Source organism: Miniopterus natalensis, chromosome 4 (assembly GCF_054644295.1).
Source record: "Miniopterus natalensis isolate mMinNat1 chromosome 4, mMinNat1.hap1, whole genome shotgun sequence".
Lineage (NCBI taxonomy): Eukaryota > Metazoa > Chordata > Mammalia > Chiroptera > Miniopteridae > Miniopterus > Miniopterus natalensis.
This window is the reverse complement of record NC_142084.1, coordinates 84,717,801-84,744,043: the sequence shown is the minus strand read 5'-3', so window position 1 is coordinate 84,744,043 and position 26,243 is coordinate 84,717,801. Positions and strand designations below refer to the sequence as shown.

General features: G+C 41.6%; 1 protein-coding gene across 1 annotated transcript in view; it reads right to left on the bottom strand.

The window, feature by feature from the left end:
* The window catches only part of ITK (IL2 inducible T cell kinase), a 43,906-nt gene extending 23,459 nt beyond the window's left edge, over window positions 1–20,447 (bottom strand). The window contains exons 1-4 of the mRNA XM_016209525.2: window positions 20,301–20,447; window positions 5,052–5,156; window positions 3,493–3,574; window positions 1,567–1,695 (exon numbers count right to left, since the gene is read on the bottom strand). Coding sequence (XP_016065011.1) covers window positions 1,567–1,695; window positions 3,493–3,574; window positions 5,052–5,156; window positions 20,301–20,447 — 463 coding nt within the window. The remainder of the gene's footprint in view (window positions 1–1,566; window positions 1,696–3,492; window positions 3,575–5,051; window positions 5,157–20,300) is intronic.
* Between the last annotated feature and the right edge of the window lie 5,796 nt (window positions 20,448–26,243).

The window sequence follows — 26,243 nt, the reverse complement described above, 5'->3', positions numbered from 1 at the left end:
TGAAGGGGAACAGCTGTGACATGCATGGTGGAAACAGAACGTGGAAAGACAGACTCAAAGAATTTCAAAGCTGGCAGGGAGCTTAGCAAATATTTCATCTTAGGCCCCTTAAAACTTCCCTGACCATTTCAGAGATGAAGATGTTAGGGTCCTTAATGGCCAAGTGACTCATCTGCAGGCCCACAGCAAGGTGCTGGCAGGAATTTGGAGACCAGATTTCTGGCTTTGGAAAGGGTTTTCACTCACTGAGGCCAGTGCACGACACCTTGTCACTGTGGTTGATTCCACCCATATAAAACCTTCCATTTCCTTCTCATTAAATACACGTCTTCGCAAGTATGGTCAACAGGGCTAATGCAGAGGATCATTGGCTCCTAAAATTAGATAAATAGCATTCTTCTGGGCCAAGGGGCTGGTAACCTTGAACTTTCTCTTCCAAGGTGGAGGGTGAGAAGCGGCAGTTTTTAAAGTAGTACTAAAAGGGGCTATGACTCAGGAAGCCACGGAAAACCCAGCCATGTGTTACATTTAACACATCCGCCTTGGGCTGTCAACCTGAGGTAAAAGGTTTCAGTGCAGAAAAAGAAACCAACCGATGAGTAAAGGTAGTTAGGGTAAGAGGGGTTGAGAAGAGAGGGGAATGGGAGCCCCAAATCCACATAATCTATCCATCGTCCGTATTCAGCAATGGCTCTGCAGAGCACATCCTAGCTGTGCGACCTTGAGCATACTCAACTGCTCAAGTCTTTTCTTCCTTTAACATCACATTGGCTACCCTAGATGGTTAAGAGGAATGGGACATATTGCATACAAAAGTGGGTCACAGTGGAGCTGCACTTCGTTGGGAGTTCAGGTCCCAAAATCATCACATAAGGTAAAACTGAGGTGCACTCCAATCCCCAGGGCCTGGGCCCTTGATCTCAAAGACCAAGAGGCAACTTTTGTTTTCACTTTGCACGTAGGCTGTGGCCTCTTTTTCTCTGAGGTTGTGGAGGTCAAGGGCAAGTTTGAAGGGTAGGTGGGGAGAAGCCAGGGAGCAAAATAAGCAGTTGTTTTGTTTTTCCTTTCTTTCCCCTCCAAGTGTATAGAGTTGAACTTGTGTGATTAAACACTTATGTGATGTGGTGACCGTAAAAAATGTATATTATATATCTCTTAAGGCTGTCCCTACAACTTAAGATCTAAGTAGACCATGCCGTTCAAATTTCCTAACTTGAAGGTTATAGCAGTGCTTCTCAAAATTACTGTGCACACAAATCTCCTGGGGAGCTTGTGAAAATACAAATTCTGATCCAGAAGACCTGAGATGGGGCCAGAGAATTTGCATTTCTAACTAGCTCTCAGGTGATATTGACGCTGCTGGTCCAAGGACCATGCTTTGAGTAGCGAGGAGGTGTAAAGATGAAAATAAATAAATAAATCAATCAACAGACTGGTAGCGGAGGCAGATGATTCCCAACATTCAGTCTTTGACACCCCTGATGATGGGAAGCTGAGAGCTTTACTTCCTACTAGTAGAGAGGTCATTCTTTTTACAAAGAAGAAAGGGAATTCTCAGGGTCTTACCATTCTTGGTTGGGTCGTACTGGGCACAGCCCACTGCGAGCTTCTCCAGCTGAGCACAGCACCTCCACCTCCCATCCATCCAGAAATTAGGATGGTACTTGGGCACCAAACTGTTATTGTTCCTTGTTTCTGAAAGGGGTTGGCACCAGCAGAAGAGTTATTTACAGATCAGTCTATCAAGGGCTACCTACTTGATAACTCCTTGAGATTGGACCCAGCTGGGTAAACTTGAGTGCACAGTATTCAGAATAGTCAGAAAAATGAATGGCCCTTTCCCCCAGCATATATATGTACTCAGGAAGGCACTTTGGACTTAGGCATCAGCAGATCCGGGTTCTCATCTGGCTCTGCCTTGGATTAGTTGTGTGTCCTTAGGTTGGGCAAAACCCTCGTCTGAGCCTCAGGTTCCCCACTGTGCAATGAGGTGGTTAGACTGGATCAGTGGGCCCCACAGAAGTGCCTTAGGGTAATGGGAAGACTGAGTAGGTGGGGTTCCCCCTTTTCATCTCCCACCTCCAACCACAGCAACTTTGCTTTTATCCCTTCTAGATTTGTGGCTTTAAAGTAAGGTTATGGTAGGAAAAAAAAAAAAAGACTCTACTGCTGAGAAAAAACAGTATAAAAGCCAGAGAACTGGACAGATTCTCTTTAATGCTCCTTCTAGTTTTAGCATCCTGAGTAAAAAACCTCGCACAGAAGGAGAATGGCCAATGATCGTAGTTGGAGCCCTTTAGATTATTTTTGTGTTTGTTCTGTGCCCTGTGACTTAGTTGTACTTGAGAGCACTTTCCAGTTTGCCTAGCACTTGACAATGTGCTCAAATGGTCCATTTGAGACTTACAATAACCTTGGAAGAAAATAAGACTTGCATTTTTATTCTCATTTTTCAGATAGGAACATTGTGGCTCCTTTGATTTCAAATGGCTTGTTTACCCTAAGTCCTCATAGCTACTTAGAGACAGATTAATATTTGAACCCAGTTCTCCTGCAAATCCAAGGCTTCAGGCGAAATAGAAATAATCATAATACCAATTGAGTACTTCCTTTCAGTATTGTCCTTGTGTGTCTGACATGACCTAGCCCATTAATTCTCACAATAACTTTATGAATGTTTACCAGTCAGAAATCACAGCTAAGGTGACGGAGACACCAAAAAAGGCCAAGGACCTTGCTCAAGGTCACACACTAATAATTGGCAGAGCTGGGATTCTCACCTTAGCAGCCTGGCTCTACATCCCGTGGACCTAAACGCTGTGCTGGTTCTAATTATGCTTTCAGAAAAATGAGCTTTAAGAAATACCCTCACTGATGATCTGAAAACATGTAAAGCTAGTTAACATTTATTGGGTGCTGACTGTGGGCCAGGCTAGTTCCAAGGGCTTTACTCACAGCAGTTCTGGAGGCAGACACTATTTTTATTCCCTCCTACACCCTCTTTTAAAAATAGATGGGGAAACTGAAACACAGAGCAGTTGAGGAAATTGCCCAAGCACACATGACTAGTGAGTGGCAGAGCCAGGACTCAAACCTGGGTCATCTAAATGGAGGGTCCACACTTTTATTCTTCACACCATAGCAGGAGTCAGCAAGCTTTTTCTTAAAGGGCCAGAGAGTAAATATTTTAGGCTGTACACCAGTAGGTAAAATAGATATATTATGTAGGTACTTACATAACTCTTTAAAATGGAACCATTGAAAATAAAAAATCAAAAATCAAAACATCCTTAGCTTGGAGCCTTACAAAAACAAGAGGTGGCTGGACTTGGCTGACCCTGGACTTGCAACCAGAGTGAAAGGTTGAGACCTTCCATCAACGCTAAATGGGAGAAATGTTTGACCACCAGCTGCCCTTTATTCTACTGTGGAACCCAAGCCCACTACAGGATCAAGGGATCTGAGGACTCAGTCACACAGGAGATTAATTACCTTCTTTAAGAGCCAACACCCAACGCTGCCGGCTCTCACGGTCTGGAGCAAACACATAGAGGAGGTAGTTGTCGTGCACAACCTGGAGACACACAGAGATCAAGGTGAGCAGTGTGTCTGGAGATGGATAACTGACAGTAGGCCCATCTGGCTTACTGAGCCAAGAGTGGGGTCTTGGTGTTTGTTTTCAAAAAGGCAAACTCTGGGTGATTGGGGACCAGTGTTCTTTCATGCAGATGTTTGGGTGCTGTGCAGAGACAGAGTGAACCTCCACAGCTTAAGCTACTGGTCAAAAGTAAGCCATCACTAAATTAAAACAGCTGGAGAGAGTTCTCCTGTTGATAGCACCTTTATTTCTCATGTTCATTTTTCAGAAAAGAAAACCTACCTGGCATATAAAAGAGTAAGGTATTCGATGACAAACGTTTAAATGGAATTTTAAGGACTCATTTTGAAATAATGTAAGACACCCAAAAAGTTCCAAAAATAGTACAGAGTTCCTATATACTTTGTACCTACCTTTCCCCAATGACAACCTTTTACATAACCACAGCACATTTTCAAAAGCAGAAAATTAACGCTGGGCCAATACTGTTAACTAGATCACAGAACTTCTTTGAATTTCATCAGTTTTTTTCATGCATGCATTTCTAATTGGAATTTTAACGACAGGAAAATACATGTTATTCCTTTTACTTTCAGCTCTAAAAATTCCAACCCATGGAAGTCACCTTTCTAGTAGGAAAAATGTCCTTTTTCTATGTTACTCACGTGGTCAAGCAAGAATGAAACGCTAGGATGCCCAAGGAGCTGTCCACTCCTCAAGCCACAATGCCAAGAGTGGTAATAAGATTTAGACAATGTCACAACCTAAAGACTAAAGATGCTCTCCACTAGCTCTGTCCAATAGAACTTTCTGCAGGGATGGCAATTCTATCATCTGTGCTGTCCGATCCAGTAGCTACTAGCCATGTTTGGCTATTGAACATGTGAATTGCTCATTCATTCAATGTGTCTTAATATGACTCAGAGCTGAATTTTTAATATTGTTTAACTTAAATGAATCCACATTTAACTTTAAGCATCCACATGTGGCTAGTGGCTACTGTATCGGACAGCATAACTCCAGATAGTTCTCAGATAGTAAAATCTGATTCTTTTTAACCCCAGAGCCCCCAAGCAATTTCTAACCAAGAATTGCAATCAGTCACCCCAAGTCATGAGTAAACTGCACTTAAACAACATTAGGCTTGGGGCCCTTGGTAGTTTTTTTTTTTCCTTCCCCCAGGGGCAAAGCAATTAGGAATTTTTTTAAGGTAGGGAAGACATGAAGGAAAGGGGAATGAGGAATGACAACTTTTAAGAGGTTTTGTGCTTCATCTTTGTTGAATGGTTGAGAATTGCACAATTGATTGAAAGAACACAGCAGCTTTCTTCTGGGCTCTGCCTAAGTTGTAATCCTAGACCAAAGTCATCCTCACCTTCTCTTACAATGACTGAGGACTTCAGCCGTCATATAAGGTATGAGGAACTAGTGCCCTAGGGCATGATAGACTTACCTGAAAAGGATACTTATAGTGGCAAGGGATGCTAATGTCACTTTTCACAATCTCGACACATTTGATTCTGGAGAGTTCAATGGAGCCCTTCAACGTGCGCTTTTTCTGTGGGAAGAAAATGCATATCCCATTTAAAAAGAGAGGAAATAATATTATTGTCCAGGTTGCTTCCAGAAATCCATTACTAGGTAAGATACATTAGTTTTGTAAAACAACCCCCTAAATATCCAGAATCCACTTCTTGGCCCTCGATGACTGAGGACACTCTGAGCAGACTCCTAGGAGAACATGCTCTTTGAATAGTCTTCTTGATGGGGTGATGATTTCCACTCATTGGGCCATGGCTTCCTATGTCCCAGGGATCTTGTGAGAAACAGCAGCATTTGTAGAACTTGAACCTGGGATGGGTAGTGTAGTCTACAGGAAACCAGCCAGACATGTGCCAGTTTTCTCTGCTTTGGGCCTATCCATAGCCTTATAAACTCAGTAATTGAGCTCAGGCCTGACCTGGATGGTGATGTATACCTTTAGTGGCACCTTTCTTTCCTACATCTGGCCTCTCTGGGTTGCTTAGTTGTCCACAGTCCCACAATGACAGCCTTGTAGCAAGTTCCTGACTCTGGTCTATAACTATTCCTTCACCACACCCCCATCAAATCTTATGGTCCCCATGTTTCATTCATTTGGAGGCTTTTTAGATTGTATTTCCTTGATAACTAATTCACAGGTGGTCTTCATGATTTGTAATGATGTACATGTTACCCATTTCTAAGGGTCCTTGTTCTTGTCTTTGGAGAGTGGATCCCAGGGGATGTTACCCAATAGGACTGATTCTATTTGTGGACTATCAGGCTCCATGGAAGGCCAGTTAGGGAAAAGCTTTTAGAGATCAAAGCCTTTCACAGGTGCCTAGAATTAACTTTCCATTGAGAATAGAGTTTAATTCATCTGTGGAACCAGCTGCAAAACACTTCATTACACCGAATCCCTCAGAAAGAGACAGCAAATGGTGGTGAATTAGGAAAAAGGTCAGAAAGGACTACGTTTAAAGTTGAGCTCTGCCTCTAACTAGCGCCGTGACCTTGGGCAATTCACCTAACCTCCCTGGACTTCAATTTCTACATCTGGTAAGTGAGGACAATAAGGCCTACTTTTGAGGGTTGAGTAGAAAACAAAATGGGAAATGTAATTATGTTGTTCATAATAGATGCCTTCAATAAAGGGTACCCTCTCAACGAAAGAGGTTAAGGAGGTCCTATGGCAAGAGAGTTGTGGCATATTAGTGCACTTGGTTGGCATTCAGGGAGCCATGACATCATCAAATTCTCCAGAAGTGAGATCAGTTTTACCTCTTATTTTTTGATACTCAGATTGGTTGCTGGCCTGTGCTTTAGTAGCACAGAACTGAGATTTTTTAAAAAAGTTGAGATGTGAGAAGTACCTCCTATCAAATACAGGGAAGCTTCCTGGTATTTTCTTTTTAAAATTTTCTTTCTAAAATCTACTTTATTCATTTTTTAAAGTACAAAAATCTATCCATGGTCACTGCAAGAAATAAAACAATATGGAAGTCTATAAAGTAAATATTATAGCGTGTTATTATCCTACCCTTCTCCACAACCCTGAGGCAGTTAAGGCTAACCATCTGGAATGCATTTGTCTTTCCCACACACATTTATAGGACATATGCAAACAAAAATGAGCATCTGCTCCACACAGTGGTCTACAACCACACTGTAATCTAACGATGTATGAAGAGGTCAATCTCCCCTTAAAAGTCTCTGAAAACGTGCCCTTTGGACTCAAACCACCTTTTCACTTAGGGTCTTCCACAGCTAGAAATATATGCCCTGATTCTGCCCATAATCACAGTCTTTGGAATGTTTAATCTATTTTTTAAAAAGAGAAGAGCACAAGGAAGCAGCCTTCTCAACAGCCATCTGCCACTATGGGTAAACAACAAGTCTAAGCTTTGAGGTTATCTTGTTTTTTTGGGTTATTTCCTTAGCACTACACACAGCAAAACGCAACAAAAGGCTCATGGCGGTAATATGACGACTCCATTTGCAGACATATTTGTCCTTGGGACCCACTAAATCCCGTGCTCCCTGAGAATAGAGACCGGTCTCAATTATATTTAAGGCTAATGCATTTAGCCATTCAGGAAATATTTACTGTGGGCCAGCTGTGAGCTGGGCACTGTTCTGAGGGCAGGAAATAGGCAAACACAGTAGAGTTTCTCATGCCGCACACAGTCTAGTTGGGAAGGTGGGCGATATCAACAAGAGCTCTAAAGATAGTAGGACAGGTTGATCTGATCAACCTGTGGTCAGAGCAGGCCTCTGTAGAGGGAGGGCATTGGAGAAAAGATCAGAAAGTTGAAAAAGGAGTCAGACGTGACAAGGTCCGGGAGAGTGAGCATCCTGGGGAGAGTGAGAAGCGAGAGCAAAAGCCCTGGGGTAGGAAAGTTCTGGATAAGTGTTGGTTGTTAGTAGACGGAGATTATCCTAACTAGGGTATAAAGTGGAAGTAAATAGTAACTGGAGTCATGAATAGGTATAAAAATTCTGTATGAAATTCTAAAGCAACACTGTTTGGTGGGAACCTAATATGAGCCAAATATGTACTTAAAATTTTCCAGTAGGCACTAAAAAAGGCAAAAATAAGTAAAATTAATTTTAAGAATACATTTCATTTAACCCATATGTCTAAAATATTATCACCTCCACATGTAATCACCATAAAAATTAATAAGGTATATTACTTTTTTATGCTAAGTCTTGGAAATCATGTATTTTATGACACATCTCAACTTGGACTCATCACATTCCAAGCGCTCAGTAGCCACGCATGGCTGGTGTCTACTTTATTGGACAGTGTAGCTTCAAGATTTCTAAGAGTGACTTCTCCTCTAAACTGAGATGATCTCCTTTGATTTCTTAATACTCGTCGATTTCAAACATGGATGTTAAGAGACATTTGTGCCTTCACCATCTGTCAGGTGAGCCTTATACCAGGCTTGCTCTTCTGTTGGATGGGTTTGATGTTCCACTGTCAGAACTCACCTTGATTCCCAAATGAGTGCTCTGGGTCCCCCCTCACAATCCATCCTTCTTGGTCACTCTCTCCTAAGGCCCTCAGGCCATTCTTCTTGGGCCTTATAAGATCTGATACGTGGTAAACAACAGTCCTGCTGTACCTTTCCCCAGTTGGGCCCTGGGGAGCAGCCGGTCAGTGAGCTAAACATAGCTCCTTCTCTGGGAAACGGTGATTGCCTATAATCATCCAAACAACTGTGCTATTTCTGAAAAATGCCTGGGTAAACCTTCCAAGGAAACCACACAAAAGCCACCAGAAAGACAGAGACACCAAGAAAACATGCCTTCGTTCTTCCTTGCTATTCTGTCTGCATCGCTCGGGGTGAAAGTCACAGACTCACTTGGCCTTGTCTCCTTTAATGGCCATGTTTAAAGCTGTCCTCACATTCTGAAGCTTCACTCGGAACATCTGACATGTGTCCAACACAATCCAACAGGAAGCGATGACCATATATTTGTACAAAGGCAAGCTTGTGGGAGTGGCTTTGATATCTCTTTTCTCTTTACATTAATTTTTGTGTAAAATAGAATTTTGGATTGTGACTTACAAAGAGAAGGCAGGAAAAAGAAAAAGAAAATAAAAGACGATAATGTTTTTGAGCACATCCTATACTTCAGGCATTCAATGTGCCATCTTTTTAAATCACAATTCCCATTTGACAGGCAAGTAAGTTGAGGTTCAGAGGGGCCGAGTCTCTTTGGAAGTGGAAGAGTAGCACACATGCTCAACTGTGACTCCAGAGCCTTAACCACTAGGCTTCATGGCTTCGCACTTGCCCTGACTCTCCACAGGAGACTTTCATTCCCCAACCCCAACACTGAACAGCCGATCTTGTGACTGATTTCTCCAAGTCATGAGCCAACAGAGATTTATTTCTGCCCATTTGCTTATGTAGATTTCAAAGGGGGAGTTTTTCCCCTCGATCCTCAGCATAATAGCTCCTCTTTGCTCCATAACATTGGCTCCCTGGCTGCGCAGCTAGTTCAGTAGATACATTAGTGAGAAGTTATGTGTCTGATACCCATGAAAGAGGGCATCTCTACCCTTCTTAAAAACAGTGAAATTTGCACGGCCAGAGTGGCTCAGCAGTTGAGTATCAACCTATGAACCAGGAGGTCACGGTTTGACTTCTGGTCAGGGCACATGCCTGGTTGTGGCCTAGATCCCCAGTAGGGAGTATGCAGGAAGCAGCCAATCAATGACTCTCATCACTGATGTTTCTCTCTCTACCTCTCCTTTCCTCTCTTTGAAATCAGTAAAGACATATTTAAAAACAAAAAACACAGTGGAATTTGAGCTTTCTGCCCTGGTGAGGCAGAGTGGGACAGAACAGAACTTTCAGGTCAGGGAGGCCCACATCCACTTGACCAGCTGTGCAACCTGAGACAAGTGTCCTAACTTCTCAGTTGCTTTGTGTTGTTTTTTTAATGGGAATAATAATAGTTCTTGAATCATGGGTTACTTTAGAGGAATTAAAAGAATGACTTAAATCTACTAGCAAAATAAAATCATTCAAATAATAAATCAATCATTCAAGTGTTCCTTTCCTTTCCTTTCTTTCTCCAAATGCTGCCCATAAAACATGACTGTGTTCTCCTGGCTTTAGGTGCCCACGTTTCTTTAGGGATTTCTTTTTCGGGCAAATGTGTAACCAGGAACCACCATTTGGGAAGGCAGCATTAATTTTTAACTGGCAGTACTGGTGATTTTGACATTCCAAAGTCATTTGTTTACCAATTATTTGTAAAAACAGAGCAAAACGATGAAAGGGGCCTGTTTCCTTCCTGGTCTTCTTGACTTTGTCATAATGTGAAGACTTTAGCTTTCTGCTTCCTCGCCCACTCTCCTATCTAAACCTTCCTCAAATAGTCATTCCCCAAAGGCTTAACTTACTGACAGCTTAATGCTTAGCTTGTTTCAGAGGAGTTTGGATTAGGACAGGTATTAGTGGACTTAAGCCAAGAGGAAACTTTGATAATGGAATTTCTGGCATCAACAGAGAGAATATTTTTCAAAGGGGGAGTGATGCATTTAAGACTTTACTGGATCGCACTGTAAATGTAGCCACATGCTGCCTTTATCAGAGTTCCTTTAAGATTAGGAAATATTTCTGATGATGTGGGTGTTTTTTTTTGTAATCCTCACCTGAGGATATGTTTACTCATTTTAGAGAGAGGAAGACAAAAGCACTGATGTGAGAGAGAAAGATCGATTGGTTGCTTCCCATATATGCCCCGGCTGGGGATCAAACACACAACGTAGGTATGTGCCCTGACCAGGAATTGAACCCGCAACCTTTTGGTGCATGGGATGGTGCTCCACCCAACTGAGCCACATGGCTGGGTGCTGCTGATGATTTTAATAAGCATTTTGAATATTTTGCTCATTGCCTCTTCTGGGGTGTAGCATCGCCATTGTACCAATCTGAAACCCCACAATGGCACAATTGAAATGAAAACTGATGTCAAGAGAGATGAAGCTTAAGTGACTGATTTGGGGGTTGCTTGCCACACTCCTAGCAGAATGCAGAGAATCAGTTCTAAAATTAGTTTTACAGGTCTTTCTGGATTCTAGTTTCATCCCTTCTGCAAAACGTGCCAGAGGCAATCCACGAATTCGGTCCCGGTCTCCTAACTCACTCAGCCTCCTGTCTTTCATGACAAAGGGAACCCATGCACTGCAGGGGAGGAAAGCAGAGATTCAGAAGCGGGAAAAGCCAGGGTTTGAATCCCTATGACAGGTAACATGGAGCAAGTTGTCTCAGTTCTCTGAGCTTAGTGATCTTAGTTATTCTCAGTTCTTTTAATTTTTCAGGAGTAGGGGACGCTGACAGCAGCAGCTCAGGGTTGTCATGACCCAATGTACAGGAAGGCACCTAACACGTTGCTTGATACCCAATAAAGATGTGATTATTATTATCTCTATTGCAAAAGTAGCATCTTCTAAAACACAACTACAATTTGTAATTAGTTGTTCCTGGTTCTTTCCCTCCCCACCCCTCTTAGCCTGAACCTACATCCACTAAACTTTGAAGTCCTGGGGAGATCAGGAACTAGGGTAGCTGATTCTGGGGCTCCTGGACTGACTTAAAGCCAGGAAATTATTAAGATCCATCCCACACCTGCCTTCTTTTCTTTCCTATTTTCCACAAGACCTTTTAGTCATAGAAAAACCAGAGTCAACTGGCTTTCCTTACCCCAGCTTTTCACACTGTGGTTATGGTGTGTGGAAAACACTCTAGCTTCCCTTAAAGTCTGCCGTCTTGTCAGTAGTAGTGCCCTGACCACCCAAAAGAAAAAAGCGAGGATTTTACCAAACAAAAAAACAAAGAAAGAAAGAAAGAAAGAAAGAAAGAGAGAGAGAGAGAGAGAGAGAGAGAGAGAGAGAGAGAGAGAGAGAGAGAGAGAGAGAGAGAAAGAGAGAAAGAAAGAAAGAAAGAAAGAAAGAAAGAAAGAAAGAAAGAAAGAAAGAAAGAAAGAAAGAAAGAAAGAAAGAAAGAAAGAAAGAAAGAAAGAAAAGGACTGCACTGTCCTACAGCATCCAGAGGACAATTTGTGATCCTCTGTTGAAATGATGAATGTATCAGTCTCACAAGAAACCATTAAGAGCAGATACTAATGTCAGGGACCCCAAGGCTTGGGAGTAGAAGGTAGAAAGGGAGCTTTTCTTGTCACCTCATATCCTTCTGTACTGTTTCACTCTTTTACCACAAACATGCATTTCTTTGATCGTATTTAAAAACAGCTAACTAAAATATATAAATACATTTCCCTTATAAGATTTATTCTATGGAAACAATTGTTTAAAATATATAAAGAAGTAGAAAAAAGATGTTCATAATGGCATTATTTATTACACTAAAAAACCTAGAGGAACTTAAATGTCCATCAAAGACCAATGGTTAAATTAGTTATGATCCGCCCATTCTGCCTCTGCTCTGTAGCTACAATATTGGTGTATGTGGAGGGACAAACCTCTCTATCATCTGTCATCTATCTATCTATCTATCTATCTATCTATCTATCTATCTATCTATCTATCTATCTATCTATCTATCTATCATGTAAAAGCAGGTATAGAGCAATAGATGAAGCATCATCTCACTTTTGGAAAAAAATAATTAAGTATATATTAGTTTATGCAAAACTTGAAGAAATAATACAAGAAGAAACCCTACTAAGACTGGCTCTCCCTTCTGGGTGTCAGTATGGTAAACTTTTGCAATGTAAGTGATATATTTCTATAATATCTGAAGTTTTTACAGTGTGCATATAAGTTTACTAAGCAGAAAAATTAAAATAACGTTTTAAAGCATTCAGAAATTTTCCAAACACCAAACTGTAATACAAATTTGGCAGATGACAAGGGGAGAAAGGTCGGGAGTACACATCAAATTCTGGGTGTGCAAAGTGATGCAGCTCTGTGCTTATAACCTAATGACCTCTTTGGCAGCAAGCAGCAGCCAGGCAGCACCTGTCACCTGCTCTTCTGTATCCACGGAGGTTCAAGTTCATGACAGGCCCTCTCATGTTCTTCTTGAGTGAGAGCATTTTTCTTCATAGATTCAAATGAAGCAACTCTGTATGCTTTTATGTGGGTATATTTATGTTAGAAGTGAAGCAATAATTCAGGAATAAGTTCCAAGCCTCATTCATATTTGATAAAGATATTAGTGAGCCTGGCCTTTTAAAAGCATGTTTGTTTAAATGTGCTTACAAAAGTGGGCAGAGAGAAAAGGACTTCTGCAGAAACTAAGAGCAAGAACTAAATGCTACATGCCAGTAAAAAGCACATCATCAAGGTGTATTGCACAGTCTGTATCTCAGTGTCTCTGGTCTGTGGATGCTCTTTTGAAGCCCTCCTTCTTTTTAGAATGGTAATGGGAGATTTTTAATGAGTTTGAAAGAGTACATTTTTGCATGTGCTTTTGAGGCACTGAAGAGTTGGTAGCTGAAAAATGTAAATTAATAACAATTTCATTGCATTTCAAGAAATAACTTCTTGCACAGAGGTGGTGTTCAATTAATATTTGTTAATTGGTTGATTGAGGGAACAGTGGGTAAGACCAAGTGTGCTGCAGAAAGTGTTATTTGTAGGGCTAAGGCAAAACTCTTAATATAAATGGAAAGGTAACCATGTGTAGCTAATCTCTATCTCTATTTGTGATTTCATGATATCATTGGAGAGAGATATAATCACACAGTTTTCACTTTTTTGAGCTGAAAGTGTCTTTAGAAATCATCCCATCAATAATTAACCTCAAGATAAAATGACGTTGTAAATTGGCCCTTATCTTATCATTTCTACTATTCACTTTACACTCTGAGGAGACTGAGGTCATAGAAATGGAAGGTGCCTTGGTGATTATTGCAGGTCAAGGGTCAGGCCAAGAGGGTAAGATCCTGGTGTTCTCACTTCAAACAGAGCCTTTCCACTTCTGTATTTTTCATGTGTGGGGATGGAAATAGCATGTATAATTTTGTACTGAGAGGGGGTTCCATGCCTTAGGAAGTTTGAAAACCACTGATCTAGTCCAATCCCTTGATATTATTGACAAGAAAACTCAATCCCAGGTAGAATAAGGAACTGACCAGAGTCATCCAAGTTAATTAGCACCAGGCCTTCATCCTACTAAACTGCCCGGTTGTTGCTTCCTCTCCTCATTGCACTTTGTTAGAATTACAGCGTGTCTGAGACTTTCTTTAGGTCCTATCTAAAATTAGAGCTGACCTCTATGGGGCAGTCCAAAATTGCTTGTTTGATAACTTCCTGTACTTCATTTGCTTCTTAATAAAGACACTTGATAACCTAATCCAAAGAGCTCATTCAGGTAAACCTTCCAGATCCCCTAAGAAGATCAAGTAGGAAAACTGATGTTTTGCAGAGGAGGTGGCTTTTGGGCACCCCTTAAATCCTACTATATAAACTACAAGTGCTGGTGAGGGTGTGGAGAAAAGGGCACCCTAGTACACTATTGGTGGGAATGCAGACTGGTGCAGCCACTATGGAAAACAGTATGGAGTTTCCTCAAAAAATTGAAAATTGAACTGCCATTTGACTCAGTGATCCTACTTCTAGGAATATATCCTAAGAAACCTGAAACGCCAATCAGAAAGAACTTATGCACCCCTATGTTCATAGCAGCACAATTTACAACAGCTAAGATCTGGGAACAGCCCAAGTGCCCATCAGTAGATGAGTGGATAAAAAAGCTGTGGTACATCTACACCATGGAATACTATGCAGCTGTAAAAAAAGAAAGGATCTCCTACCCTTTGGGAAAGCATGAATGGACCTGGAGAATATTATACTAAGGGAAATAAGCCAGTCAGAGAAAGATAAATATCACATGGTCTCACTTATATGTGGAATATAATAAACAAAATATACTGATGAACAAAATAGATCCAGAGACACAGAAGCATGGAACAGACTGAGGGATCTCAGAGGGAAGGCAGGGGTGGGGGAGTGGGTGGGGAGAGATTAATCAAAGAACTTACATGCTTATATGCACAACCTATGGACACAGACATTGGTATGGGGAAGGCCTGGGGGTGGAGTGGATACAGGGTGGAGGGGATCAATGGGAGAAAGAAAGGGACATCTGTAGTCTTTCAACAATAAAGATAAATTAAAAAAAAATCCTACTATGTAGGTGGTGGGTTCATCTACACATATATAGACCGACTTTAAATTAAATCATCTTACCCATGTATAAATTATTATATATTTCTCCTCTTTCTTAACCATAATATTGAAAACCTATGAAAACAGTGTACTTGACAACTACCACAACAATGGATTCCTTTGTTTTTATTAGTTCTGGTAAATTTGGTGGCCCCGTGTGTTGCTTCAGTCTCTTTGGAAGAAGATGTAGCAACAAATGATAGAGGCCATGAGTGTTGTCCTACGGTACTGTGATCCCATGTGCGGGACTCTGTTTTAAGGAGACTGTCCTGTTCTAGGTATACTATTGTTTGTCAGTGTTTTCACTGACTACCTGGAAACAGCCTGAAATAAACGTCAACCGATAGACGACAGATAAGTTCATGGATGAGCATATCTCTGAAATGAGCCAGCTCAGCTGTTAAAGTTGATGTCTTCAGACAGAAGAGTTATGGGGACCATTTTGCGCGTCGCTTTTTAATTCACTTTTTTAAACAATATACGAAGGCTTGCTGCTCTGTCTTTTGAGGCCAGTCGACGTGGATTTAACCTGATTCTAACTTGCTTTCAGTCCTCGCTGCTGTAGACTGCCTGAGCTCAGTGTTGGTCTTGAGGCAGCTTAGCTACCAGGCACTTTTCCACCAAAATGTGGAGTAGAATGATTCTGGACCAGATACCCCCGGGGAGAGGGATGCTGTAGGACAGTTAAGACAAAATAACCGATGGGCAACTCAGAGTTACCCATAGCGTACTACACAATAGATCAGAAACAGTCATCGATCTAGACCACCTGGCGCCTCACTCGGCTTCCTGGCTTCTGCTCTGGCCCCTTGTATGATCTGCTGTCCCCACGCGTCAGAGATAGATTCCTTCTCTGACCACCCTTCCTCCCAACCAGCCCCGCTGCTGCTTAGCTTTCCCACCGAACCTGCCACAGTCTACCTGCCCCACGTATTTACACTTGCGCAGCCTCTGCTAGCACGTGCTCCTACGAGGGCAGATACCTTGCCTCGATTGTTAACCACTATAATCCTAGCATCTCACAGTGAGCCCAGCACTTAGTAGGTGCTCAAGAAAGGCTTGCTGAACAAATGAATAAATCTAAACAGACCAAAACAGAAACATTTCCTTGATATAGTGCTAGGTAAAACTAACTAAATAAATAAAAATAAAAAAGCTTTGGCACCATATATGTAACTTTGTTGGAGGGGGGTTTTAACAAGTAGGTATAAATTTATATTTATAAATTTACAAATATTAAAATATAGTGAGAAACCTGTTTATAAATAACTTTAGATTAATGGGGATTATATGGCAACATAAGACTTGGGATCAGGTTCTTATTCTATTAACATACTGACAACTTTTACTGAATTTCAAGCATACATTTGATCTAAAAGGCTCTGTTCTCTACTCTTGTCACTGAGCCTGGTTCTGTTAGGCGTCATTTGTGTAGCTCTAACCTCTTCAGCTGTGTCTATACCTCATACCTCTCCTCCGTCCTTTCTTCCCTCCCTCCCCCCTTTACTTCCTTCCACAAGTAATTAATGAGTGAGTAATATGTGTCAGGCAGTGTCCTAGACATTGGTGGTGCCATCTTTAGCAAATTGGGTACCAGCCTGCATAAAGCTTATTATGTAACAGAGGGTGGGGGGTGACAATAGCACACTAATCATATTAATAAGTGGGTAACGCCCTGACCGGTGTGGCTCAGTGGTTAGAAAGTCAGCCTGCACACTGGAGGGTCTTGGGTTCGATTCCTGATCAAAGGCACATACCTGGGTTGCAGGTGCGCTCTCCAGCCCTGGGCGGGCTGAGGCTCTGGTTGGAGCGCGTGCAGGAGGCAACCAATAGATGTGTCTCTCTCATATCGATGTTTATCTTCTCGCTCTCCCCTTTCCCCACCTCCCTTCTACCCTCTAAAAAAATCAATGGAGAAAAAATATCCTCGGGTGAGGATTAACAAAATAATAATAATAATAATAATAATAATAACAATAATAAGTGTGTAACTACAATTGGCATGTGCTCTGAAGAAAGGGAATGTATTGCTATGGCAGAGCTTAACAAAGGGAGATGACCTAGTCTAGGGAAATCAAAGAAGGTGTCCCCAAGCAAGTGACATTTAAAGTGGAGGCCTTAAAGTTGAAGAAAATCTTGTGTGGTTGGAGCCCAGAAAGATAGGAGAAGGAGGGACATGAGATGAGACAGAGGAAACTGTGTTAGAGATTCTGAGGTCCACTTTCAGGGCAAAGGAGAGAACTGCTGAAGGGACAAGTCAGCTACTGATGAGGGCCATCGAGACATGATCACCGTCACCATGTCAAATGTTCACGCTGGCTACTGTGTGGAGAACGGAGTGTGGGGGAGGTCGAGTGGGTGCAAGGAGACAGTTAGGAGGTGGCAGCAGTCCCAAGTAAGAGATGGTGGTGGCTTTCACTAAGAAAGTGACTATGAAATGGGGAGAAGTGGACAGATTCTAGAGGAACTTAGGAGACAAAGCTTACCAAGGCTCTCATGTCTTTGTGGGCACACAGTAGGGTCTCTGAAGTGAATGAAGACAAGACTGCATTATGGAGTCCATGTGGAAATGGCAGCGCTCATAACATATTTAATTGCAGAAGAACTATATGGCATGGGTTGCTGATTCCTAGGATTGCCCTTACTTGGGGGATTTTAGAGCAAGAAGGCATTGCACACTTTGTAATAACCCAGTGGAGCCCCCAGTTACCTACTAATGGTAACAACTGCTAATAGTAGTAAGCTCCATTAATCAAGGAAGCTGTATAGGCTCTAGAGACATATGGTATCTCAGGAAAGTTATTTAAATTCTCTTTGCCTCAGTTTCCTGATCTGTAAACTGGGGTAACAATGGTTACTAATTTACAGGGTGATTGTAAGGATTAGATGAAATAATACACATTTAGCACAGTGACTGACACATGGTAAGTGCTCAGTAAACATTAGTTACTATTATTATTAAAATTATGGTGACCTCCATCTCATGAAAAGAAAACCAGATCAAGAAGGACTGTTTAATCATTTAAAAACATGTAAATCGCTTTCTAGAGGGTCATAGCGCATTAAGCAACTTACATAAAGACACACAGCTCTTAAATGGTGAGCTGGTCTTTGACATGAATCTGTCTAACCACAGAAGATGAAAAGGGGACCATCTCCCCACCTGCCATTTTAGTTTTGGATGGACGCATGTTACAAGAGCTGGTTCTGCTACTAGATCAGACTGTAGGCTAAAGGGAAAAGTCAGCCCAGCCAGGTGTGGCTCAGCAGTTGAGCATTAACCTATGATCCAGGAGATCATGGTTCGATTCCCGGTCAGGGCACATGCCTGGGTTGTGGGCTCGATGCCCAGTGTGGGGCATGTGCGAGGCAATCAATCAATGGCTTTCTCATCATTGATGTTTCTATCTCCCTTTCCCTCTCCCTTCCTCTCTCTCTGAAATCAATAAAAATATTTTTTTTTTAATTAAAAATAAATAAATAAATAAACAATAAATAAAGGGGAGAATCCATGAGGAGTGGTGAGGCCTATCCAGACAGTGACTAGAATGGTGATCTTGATGGTCCATCCCATCCCACGTAAATGGTAATGGCTTCCATGCCATAGTGAGCACAGTACACTCGATTCCTAAGGTGCAGAGTCATGAAAACAGGGAAACCTTTCCAGTTCTCCCAAGGGCCTTTCAGAAGATTGAGATAGTACTATTATAGTGCCAAGCTTATAACATACCTTTCTCATGAAATTCTCCACATCACTTGAGGTAGGTAATATTGGGGCTCTTTACAAACAGGGAACAGAGGCTTAAAGAAGTTAAATATTTTGCCCACATCAAGAAAGTGATGGAGGCAGGATTTGAATCCAGCTCCACTTGGCTACACTGACCTCACCAAGCTGTGATGCTTGTTTCCATCTATGCTGCTCCTTCAAGCCCACACTTACTCAAAATACCTGGGGCCCTCTCTTTTACTCCTGCAAAGGATCTGATGTAAGTCATGTGCAACTAAGCATTTTGCTCAGTCAATGCTTACTTCTCTAGAGATTATTTGTATTTAACTGCCTGTGATGTGCTGAAAATGGCTTGTACTGGCTCATGAGAGCTGACTGTTAAATTTTCAGAAACTTCATGAGCCAGTAGATATCACATTAGTGGTTTGAAATTGGCCGTGATGGAAGTAGTTAAACCAGAGAAAGTGGAAAACACTGTGAAACAGAGCTCCCCAATATTCTATTGTCACTGCCACTACAGTGACTGTTAATATTTCCCAACATACCACCAGGCCCTAATCTTTTACTGTCTTCTGTTTGAAAATGTCAGGCATCAGGGACCGCTTAGTAAAAGAAATGGGCAAGCACAGAGGAGTGTCTGGGATCATGCCTGCCGGGGAGCTGCCACCTACCACCCCTCTGCTTCTTCCTGGCCCACTGCTCCAGCAGGAGGAAGGAGCTTCCCAGCCTTGCTGAAAACATTTGCACATCTCAACACGGGAAACAGACACCCAAACTAAATCCAGGTTAAAATAAAAGGCTAAACCGGCAATGTAATGACAATAGGCATGGATATTTAAAGTTAGAAAAAACCATACTTGATTAGCAGAACTACAGAATTTGTTCCTGAATAGGTAGGACTATTTTTCTTAGTATATCATAAATTAGTGCTGAGCTTATAACATACTGCAATTTGCTAAAGATGGGAAACTACATAATTTTGATAATTCATGTTCTTATCGTTATTGGCGTTATGGAGTATAAAAATGTTTTTAGATATATAAAAAGACTTAGCTAAGCAGCTCTAATCTTCTGGAAAAGAACCGGCGGTCTGTACTGCTTAACGCTTTGTACATGATAACCCTAGTCTCCTGAAAAGTTTTTAAGGGATATATGGTTAATCATTGTGTCTTGCAAGTTTAGACAATTAAGTGCCCAGAGAATGTTATTCCAAAATATCAGGTGAGTGATGACCATTGAGACAAATAGAATTCATAAGAGTGTTGACACTGAACCCATCACTTAACCTTTCCAAGTACTAATTTCACCTAGTATACACTAAGGCAATGGAGCAAGATCATCACTCAGGTCCCAATGAATGCTAATATTTTATTAATCTATGTCCCATAAAATGTAATATACTTCCAATGAAGTTTAAATGCTACCCAAGCATAACATTTGCCACATGAAATATTAGAATTTAAACATTAAACTCAAACTTGAAAGGGAAAAAAAAGCCAATGAATATTAAATTTACCCTTGTATAGTTTTTAGAGCTAAAATCACCTAATACAACTACCTCATCTCTAGACTTTTCTCCACATTCTTTTCTGGTTACTATTAGTGTACTTTTTAGGTTGTTTTAACAAGCATGTCTGTGTCACCTTATTTTATTCCATGTTTATCTTCATGATTTAGCCTGGTCTGAATAGAAAATACTGTTTTAAAAAAGGCATAAAAACAAAGTTCTCACATACCCCATGACGGTCCTCAAAGTACGCCAGGCTGGTTTTGGTTAAAACAAAGAAGCGGACTTTAAAGTTCGAGGGAGAAGTTCTTCTCTTTTGTTGGGATTTCTTGATGAGCTGTTCTTCTAGGAGGACAGAGTTGTTCGAGTTGTTCATGATCCAGCTCTTGAAAATGATGCACCGTGGGCATCAGCCCTCAGCACAACCAGAGAAAACAGCTTCAGGGCAAGGAATGGGATGGGGAGGCAGTTGATCTTGAGAGAGTCGTTCAGAGGCAACTTGCCTCCAACGTTATCTTTCTATCTATGTTCAGTCAACATCGCTGAGCCTCTCCTCTGATGTCAAAGGCCATAACCACATCCTTTCAAAATTCACCAAACTAAGAGGCATATGTAAAACACACACACACACACACACACACACACACACACACACACACACACAAACTCATCCTCTTTGCTGTATGGTTTGAAAATGTTATTTGAAAAACTTTAGACTCAGTGATATAAAGGATTAGAGTTTAATCTTTATAGTTCCTGGTTTAGCCCATTCAACAGTTAGGGCATGTAGCACAAGGGGTAGGAACATGGGATCTGAAGCCAACGGGCCTAGCTGGTGTATTAGTTTCCTGTTGCTGCTATAACAAATTATCACAAACTCAGTGATGAACAAATTTATCATTTTACCATTCTGTAGTTCAGAAGTCTAAAATGGGTCTCGCCGGGCTAAAATCAAGATGTCAGCAGGGTTGGGATCCTCTCTGGAGGATCTCTAGGGTAGAATCTGTCTCCTTGCCCTTTCCAGCTTTTAGGACCACCTGCGTTCCTTGGTTTGTGGCCATCTTCCTCTGTTGTGAAAGCCAACAATGAACAGCAGGTCAAGCTGTCTCATCTCACACAACTGTAAGCCCTTCTTCTGCCTCCCTCTTCCATACTTAAGGACCCTTGAGATCACCTCGGGACTGCCTGAATAATCTAAAATAAGCCCCCTATTTTAAGGTCAGTTATTAGCAACATTCATTCCATTTTATATCTTAATTCCCCCATTGCCGTGTAACCTAACATAGTCACAGGCCCCTGGGACTGAGACCGGAGTGTCTGTAAGGGAGCCATTCTTCTGCCTCCCACAGCTCGAATTCTGGCTCCACCACCTAACTAGCTGTGAGACTGGGCAATTACTCAGGAGCCCGGAGCCTCACTTTTCTCCTCTGGAAAAGGGAATAGCAGTGCCCCTCCACAAGGCGCTGCAGAGCTGCTCTTGGGCTCCCTTGCCGATCTCATCCCACACCTTGCTCATGTGCTCTCACTCCAACCCTCACGCAAGCTCCTTATGATGCTTCGAACATTGGCTCATTTTGCCTGAAAACATCTTGTCTCCCTACTTTGTCTGGTTAATGCTAAATTATACTGCAAGTCTCAGCCTACATGTCACTTCCTCAGAGAAGTCTTCCTAGCTTTCCTAAGTGAAATCCACCAACTATACTCAGGTGGCACCTTATATGTTTCTCTTCATACCACTTGTGACAGTTGCAATGATACATCTTGGAGGGTAATTTTTGGATTAATGCCTGTCCCCCCCACTAGTCTAGAAGGTCCGTGACGGCCAGGCGTATGCATGGTTTCGCTCATCAGTATATACTCAGCAACCATCACAGTGCCTAGAACATAAAAAGGATGTTTAAGAAAAATGTGTTGAGTGAATTATCACCAAACTGAGTGGGACAATTAAAGGAGACGAGAAGCATAAAACACTTAAGAAAAATATATTGAAGTTTATTATTTAAAAAATTTTAAATAAAAGCCCATGGACATCTCTCTATGTTACAGGTAGATAATTGCTTTTCTATCCCAAAATTTAATGGAAAAACAGAAAACAAGTAAAATTTTTCAGAATGGCATAATAAACAGAGCATGCATGGGCCCTGAAGATATGTTGGAATCCTGGTTCTGCCACTTACTAAGCTGATTATATCTGAGTGAGCTACTTACCTTCTCTGAGCCTTAGTTTCCTTGTGAGGGTTCTTTTGAGAACTGAATCCTATAAACTCTGTGAATGGCGAATGCTATGTATCTTGCCTTAGAATTAGTACATATTTGAAGTACGTACATGAGTCCTAATTCTAGCATGAATAGCCAAGAAATCTCAGTGTAGCCAGAGGTGGCACATACTGGACAGAGATAAGTGATGAAACAAGACAATCATGATCGCTGTATCCGAGTGCAATTATCTAAAATTCATTTCAAAATGTAAATGATCAGATTACAGCTTAACATCTATTGGCTGCCGCAGCTAATCAAGGCACTCAGGGTGGTGGGAGAGGGGACACTTTAAATGATCCCTCCTCCCCCATTCTGAGGTTTGAAGACACATTCCCAAAAGAGGTAGTATTTGGGGGGACTTCTGAAATAGGCTTGAAATAGCGATTGCTATTTTCTACAAGCATCTACTCCCCCCTTCTTCCAGGTAACTTAAGTGACTCCTTAAAGGTCACCTGGACCTCTGGCCAGCCAGAATGAAGATTACATCTGTCAGTCATGTAACTGGTCCCTGGCTAATGGAACAGAGCCAAAATGGTGAGTGAGCATGGCTTCCAAGAGATGTCCCTAAGGGCCATCATACCACTTTCATTCTCTTCCCCCTTCCTCTTGCTGACTGGAATGTGGATATGCTGATTGGAGCCGGAGTAGCTGTATTATACCATGAGCTAGAAATTACACGTTGCGGGCAGTGACACATAGGATAGAAGGAGCCTGGGGTCCTGATGACGTTGGGTCCTCCATGCCAGCCCTGGGGGCTTTTTTGTTTTACTTTGTTTTAACATAAAGAGAAATAAAATTCTATTTTCTTTTTTTTTTTTTTAAATATATCTTTATTGATTTCAGAGAGAGGAAGGGAGAGAGAGAGAAAGACAGAAACATCAATCATGAGAGAGTCATTGATCGGCTGCCTCCTGCACACCCCCGACTGGGGATCGAGCCTGCAACCCGGGCATGTGCCCTGACCGGGAATCGAACCCTGATCGCCTGGATCCTAGGTCGATGCTCAACCGCTGAGCCATGCCCGGCCGGGCATAAAATTCTATTTTCTAAGCCTTTGTTATTTTGAAGTTCTGTAATAAACAGCAAACCTAATTCTAATGAATACCGTGCTATATTCCAAACTAGACTGTACATTCCTTTGAGAAGGCTAGATTTATACCTGGCCTGTTCAGGCTGAAAGACTGACAGACTTCACAAAGTATCTTATGCAGAAAAGCAAAATGTCATCAGTAGGTTTTGTGATAGGAAGTCTCCATGGAGTGCAGTCATAAGTAATTTCATTCCCTCTCTCATAGCACCTTCAACCCCATTCACTGGGATTTGTCTCGGTCTTCACCTAAGCCTTAAAGTCCCAATATTTTCTCTATTACTTTCAGGAGAACATACATGAAGATAAATAATCCCTTTGCTTTGTTTTAAAAAGTTCATTTCACAGGAGCCATGTTCAAGAAGCTCCTATTCATCAAAGATGGGAGAATTTGGGCATCAAAAAGTACAATAATGGCAATGAACTAAAGAACAGCCAAAGTGTTAAAATCATGAGTTCATGAGATATTTGAGGAAAAATCCCAACCCATCGATCACTTTTGGAAGACGCTGGTGAACGAATTTATTATTCTGAAAACTGGGAAACAAAGAAAAAGAATTAAACTATATTTCTGTTTTTCCTAAGGAACATGATCTCAGTTTAGAAATCAAATATTTAGTAAGGGAAAGTCCTTTAGAGAAGAATCCCAGCTACTACTTGAAGAAGTGATAGAATATCACCACTTTGCAATCGCGATTCTAAGGACATAATGGATCCGGGGAACCATCATCAATGACTGCTAAAATCATTATGTGAAAAGCCAGTAGGGAAATTTACAATTTACATATTAGACTAACAACACCACCACACACTGATCAATTTTAACATCACAAAAAGAGACACAACTAGACACTCTGTTTCCTGCTGTGATGCAATAAGAAGCACACAAAACAGCCTAAGCACAGGTCTTGCAAAAAAAAAAAAAAAATCAAACATAAATCTCATCAGAGCTCTAGATCTATACCCAAGTTTGCAGAAAATACAGGAGCTAGAGGAACATGACAGATGCATGGAGATGCAATTGGATAAGCCCCAAACACACAAAACGTTAAAGACAAATGACCCGTGTCTGCAACAAACAGGCCAGAGGGAGAACCGACAGACGAAAAGAGACTTTAAGAGACATGTCAAGCATGCGATAATTTTGTTTGGATGTAGATGCAAACAAATTAATTGTATAAAGACATTATGAGACAATTAAGAAATCAGAACACTGCACATTTGGTGAATAATTAATCATCATTATTTATTAATCAAAATTTAATTGTTATTAATTTTGGAAGGCATGGTAATGGCACTGTTGTGATAAAGGAGTCCTTATTTTGCACAGAAATATACTGAAATAACTATATGTTTTTAAATATATCTTTATTGATTTCAGAGAGAGGAAAGGAGAGGGAGAGAGAGAGAAACATCAATGATGAGAGTCATTGATCGGTCGCCTCCTGCACGCCCCCTGCTGGGCATGTGCCCTGACTGGGAATTGAGCTGTGATCTCCTGGATCCTAGGTTGATGCTCAACCGCTGAGCCATGCAAGCGGGGCTGAAATAACTATTAATAAAGCAATAAAATGTCTGAGATTTGCTTTGCTATAATCCAGTGGAGGGGGAGAAATAGGAGGGGAAGAGATAAAAACTGTTTGGCGATGAGTTGACAATTGAAGTTGAGTGATGGGTAGGTGGGATTACTTTATTCTATTCTTTTGACATTGCTGTATGTTTGAAATTTTCCATAATGAAAAGAGGGAAAAGGGCCTGTTCAATTAATTCAGTGTAATAATCAAAACTCCAAACACACATTCACTTTAATACTTTTCCCTCAAGCTAAGTATGGTCTGTTTCGGGCTTTGAAGCATGTTGCCTCGTCCACTGCGTCTTAACTCCTCTCCCTTTGCCACACCCCACCGGGGCTCCCAACCTACCCCTTCAGGCTCAGGCGTGGGGAGGGAGAAGGGAAAAAGGCACAGCACTCAGTGGGCGACAGCTGTAACCTGGGGTGATGCCCTCTGAATGTGGTAGATATACCCTGAGGCTTTTTCTTTCATGGGAAAGTTTTGCTGTTGGCATTATTTTCATAGGTCCCTGGCAGTAATGTGGAAGATGCCACTCTGACTGGCCGATGAACCTCACTCTCAGCTCTTGGGGCTTCTGCTGGTCCACCTCCAGGGTGCCTCCTGCTCTCACAAACTCTGTTGGGATCCCTTTGCCCTTCTGGGTTATCCTCTTGGATGAATTTTCCTTGAAAATGAGCTGCACACCATGGAAAATGAGTAGAGCCATTTCCTCCCATGGCTCTACTTGAAGACTCAGGCATCCTTCCCCTGCCATTAATGGATGTACCTCTTGCCCTTTGACACCCAATAAGCAGCTCTTCCACAGCCTTCACCATTACATTTCTCCAAATGGGATTTAGACACCAGTCCTGTGTCCCCTAAACTCTATGAGACTATGCCAAACTCTTAAAGTTTCTGTCACTTGGCTTCTGGTGGATGCAAGCAACCGCTCTCCTTTACCCTGGGCGGGTTGTGAGAGAACATGCATAGTGCACCCAAATCTCTCTCTCTCATTTTCAAACCCTTGTGTTCTAAAGGCTGCAGGTGGGTGAACACTGCCACTGGCGGAACCTGTTTTACCTCTTATTGTGTCAAGCATGCATAACACAGTGCTCCGTCTTAGGACAGGAAGGTACTTGATTCCTTTAATTGCATTATTTTAGGCCTTTGCCCAAAACTGAGTCGGTAAAGCCTCATTTAATATTCTATAACAGTCTATAATTTTTTAATGAAAAAAAATCCCACACAACTCGACGTGGCTCTACTAGGTACA